The sequence below is a fragment of the Coffea arabica genome, chromosome 4e (genome assembly GCF_036785885.1).
Source record: "Coffea arabica cultivar ET-39 chromosome 4e, Coffea Arabica ET-39 HiFi, whole genome shotgun sequence".
In the NCBI taxonomy this organism is placed as follows: Eukaryota; Viridiplantae; Streptophyta; class Magnoliopsida; order Gentianales; family Rubiaceae; genus Coffea; species Coffea arabica.
The window spans coordinates 6,910,374-6,913,774 of NC_092317.1; the positions used below are offsets into that span (position 1 = coordinate 6,910,374).

General features: G+C 41.5%; 1 protein-coding gene across 2 annotated transcripts; it reads left to right on the forward strand.

The window, feature by feature from the left end:
• Positions 1–211: 211 nt before the first annotated feature.
• LOC113741947 (G-type lectin S-receptor-like serine/threonine-protein kinase SD2-5) lies at positions 212–3,193 on the forward strand. Of its 2 annotated transcripts, XM_072047417.1 has the most exons (2): positions 421–520; positions 618–3,193. In XM_072047417.1, exon 2 carries the CDS (start codon positions 672–674, stop codon positions 2,769–2,771), a length of 2,100 nt encoding a protein of 699 aa, XP_071903518.1. In that variant the 5' UTR covers positions 421–520; positions 618–671; the 3' UTR covers positions 2,772–3,193. The 2 variants fall into 2 exon arrangements, with proteins under 2 accessions (XP_027125421.1, XP_071903518.1); XM_027269620.2 differs by having other exon boundaries at positions 212–3,193.
• The last annotated feature ends 208 nt before the right edge of the window (positions 3,194–3,401 follow it).

A 3,401-nucleotide genomic window follows, 5' to 3' on the forward strand; every position in this document is an offset into this window, starting at 1 on the left:
TAACAATTTTTAGAATATTAAATGCTTTAAAATTTGCGTCTCACCGAGACCGCGACCGATATGTCGAGACCGATGTGGAATGTTCCGGGCCACGACCGCGACTTTGAACCATGGGTGGGAGGGAAGTAAGTATCAAACCAGCTGAAAAATGAAGATGAAGACAAGTCACAGCCAAATAGAGAATTCACATATGATGAAGAAGACCGTCTAATCCTAGCTGGGCTTGGCTTGTATTTTTAAGCGAAGACAAATGTTACCACATTATGCTCAAAAGCTAGAACAACCTTTCTAAGCAAGCTATGGTAGTAGAGCAGAGATTCTTACGTTATGCCATTTTTCTTGCTAGTCTGCTTCTGTCTTCCTTATCATCTCTGAATGCCCAAAAAGGAAATTATAATTCAACTGCCTATCTTCCTGCTTCGTGGATCAACCAGGCCTCCAAGTCCCAGGAGATCAATGGCACGGATGAGACAACAGTGTTAGTCTTACCCATCCTCCTGAGAGGAAGTGATGGGCCAAGGTATGTGTGCGGCTTCTATTGTAACAAGGTAGAAGATCAATGCCTCTTTGGAGTCCTAATTTCCCAATATACACCTAACACTGATAATTATCTGCAGTCCCCCAAATTGGTCTGGTCTGCTAACAGGAATAATCCTGTTCAAAGTAATGCAATGTTGCAACTTAAGGAAGACGGAGATCTGGTCTTGGCAAATTCTGACGGCACCTTAATATGGTCCAGCAATACGAGAGGAAAGTCTGTTTCAGGCTTAAACTTGACAGAAATGGGAAACCTCGTACTGTTTGGGCCCAACAATGAACCCATTTGGCAGTCTTTTGATCATCCCACCGACTCGTTACTTCTGGGACAGAAGCTGGCTCGTGGGCAGAAGCTGACGGCTAGTGTTTCAGCATCCAATTGGAGTCAAGGTCGGCTTTCTCTTGCTGTTGGCTCTGATAGCTTGTCAGCTTACACAGAGTCTGATCCACCTCAAATATATTATCTGTCCGGCGTTACGAATCCATATTGTGAGTTCAGAAACGGAAGCTTCAATGGTTTCACTATTCCTCTTGCATCAGTAACTCAATTCATAAGGTTTGAGCCTGATGGGCATTTAAAGTTATATCAGTGGGGGGCGGACGATGAATTTACAGAAGTTGTTGATCTTTTGACTTTTCTTAATGATTGTGATTACCCTATGGTGTGTGGCAACTACGGAATCTGTTCAAGGGGTCAATGTGGTTGTATTGAAACAACCAACGGCCAAGAGAGATATTTCAACGAAATAAAATCCAGACAACCTAATCTTGGATGTTCACTGGTCACTCCAATTTCCTGTGATCACTCCCAAGATCATACCCTTCTGGAACTAAAGAATACATCTTACTTTGCATATCATCAAAGCTCAGATAAAATAGAAACGCTAATGGAGGAATGCAAAAGTAAGTGTATGAGTAACTGTTCATGCAAAGCTGCTGTGTTTTATTATACAGATCAACCGCACCGAGATTTAGCAAGCAAGGGCTATTGCTTACTATTAAATGAAGTATTTTCTATTACTAACAATGAAAGATCACTTGATGATACAATTCTCCTTGTTAAGGTGCAAAATACTCGTGTCAATAAGTCAAGGCGTAAAACAGTTATACTGGCATCAACATTTGGTGCTTTCTTTGGTGTGGTATGTGTAGTCGGTTCTTGTCTGGTTCTTTTAATGAGAGTGTTCAGGGAATCCAATGAAACTGAGGGGGATTTTCTGAGCAAGGTACCAGGAATGCTTGCAAGATACTCTTATGAGAACTTGAAAGCTGTGACAGAAGATTTTAGTAAAAAACTTGGCGAAGGAGGATTTGGTTCTGTTTATGAAGGGGCACTAAGTAATGGCACGAAGATAGCAGTCAAGTGTCTTGATGGTTTCGCTCAACTGAAGGACTCCTTTATAGCGGAAGTGCAGATAATTGGTAGCATCCACCATGTTAACTTGGTAAAACTTATTGGTTTTTGTTTTGAGAAATCACACCGCCTTTTGGTTTATGAGTACATGGCTAATGGATCTTTGGATAAATGGATCTATGGTGGAAAGGAGAAACAATCTCTTCCATGGAGTGCAAGGAGAAGAATCATAACAGACATTGCTAAGGGATTAGCTTATCTCCATGAAGACTGCAGTCATAAAATAATTCATTTTGACATCAAGCCCCAAAACATCCTCTTAGATCAAAACTTCAATGCAAAAGTAGCTGATTTTGGATTGTCAAAGCTGGTTGAAAAGGATCAGAGCAGAGTTATTACAAGGATGAGAGGAACACCCGGGTATTTGGCCCCTGAATGGTTGAGCTCCGTGATCACAGAAAAAGTGGATGTGTACAGCTTTGGCATCGTGATGTTGGAAATCCTTTGTGGGCGGAAGAATTTGGATTGGTCTCAGATCGAGGAAGACAGGCACTTGCTGAGTGTCTTCAAGAGAAAAGCAGAAGAAGCAAGACTTGAAGACATGGTTGACAAAAATAATTTGGACATGCAGGTCCACGTTCTGGAAGCTGTGGAGATGATGCAGATTGCTGCATGGTGTCTGCAGAGCAATTTCACCAAGAGGCCTTCAATGTCATTAGCGGTTAAAGTCCTTGATGGTCTGGTGGCACCTGAAACCAATCTGGATTATGACTTCACAAAGCCATCAGCAGTTGAAACAGGGGCAGCTGGTGATCAAGAAAGAGAAGCTTTTCATATTGCCAGTCCGCTGTTGCCTTCAACTTTATCTGGACCCAGGTAGATGGAAAGATTCAATGTGTATTTTCAGGTGATCATGATTTACTTTTTCTGAATGACTCCTAGACAAATAATTTGCTAGTATACCGGTTCCGCTAGTATCAGCAACATGGTTCATTTTGATGAGTGTATCTACAAATTAATATCTAAAATGAATGATGAATGATGGATTTTGATAGGATTTTGGTACTGCTGTTCATATGTCATTCCCTGGGCTACTAATTCTCATATTAATTGAGAAAGAGTAAAGGATTGTGGAAACACGAGTTCTACAATTCAAACAAGCACATAACCAGTGGCCACTGGGAGTGCCTTTCAAGTCCCTCTCGAGGTGCTGGTTGAGGGATCAAATCCATTTATCAGCATCAAACAAGAAAAGGATTTCTTGACTTCTCAAATCCAATGGGTGCCTTAGGATAGCCGTTTGATCCAGAGGTGGTTTTTGAATTCTCAATGATTCACTAGGCCGCATGTTCCCTTCTCCTATGGTATTGGAGTAGATGTAAATGTTGACGTCTGACCCAAAAAAAAGAAAAATACCAAGCAGTCATCGGAGCATGCATCCTTCTTTAAGTTTAACTATGGAGAGGGTCTCTCGTAGACCGGGTCCATTATGTCACTAAATGCTTTTGAG

Bases quoted from the DNA above. Each gene is read 5' to 3' on its own strand.
- LOC113741947 (XM_027269620.2), top strand. From the start codon at position 300: ATGGTAGTAGAGCAGAGATTCTTACGTTATGCCATTTTTCTTGCTAGT.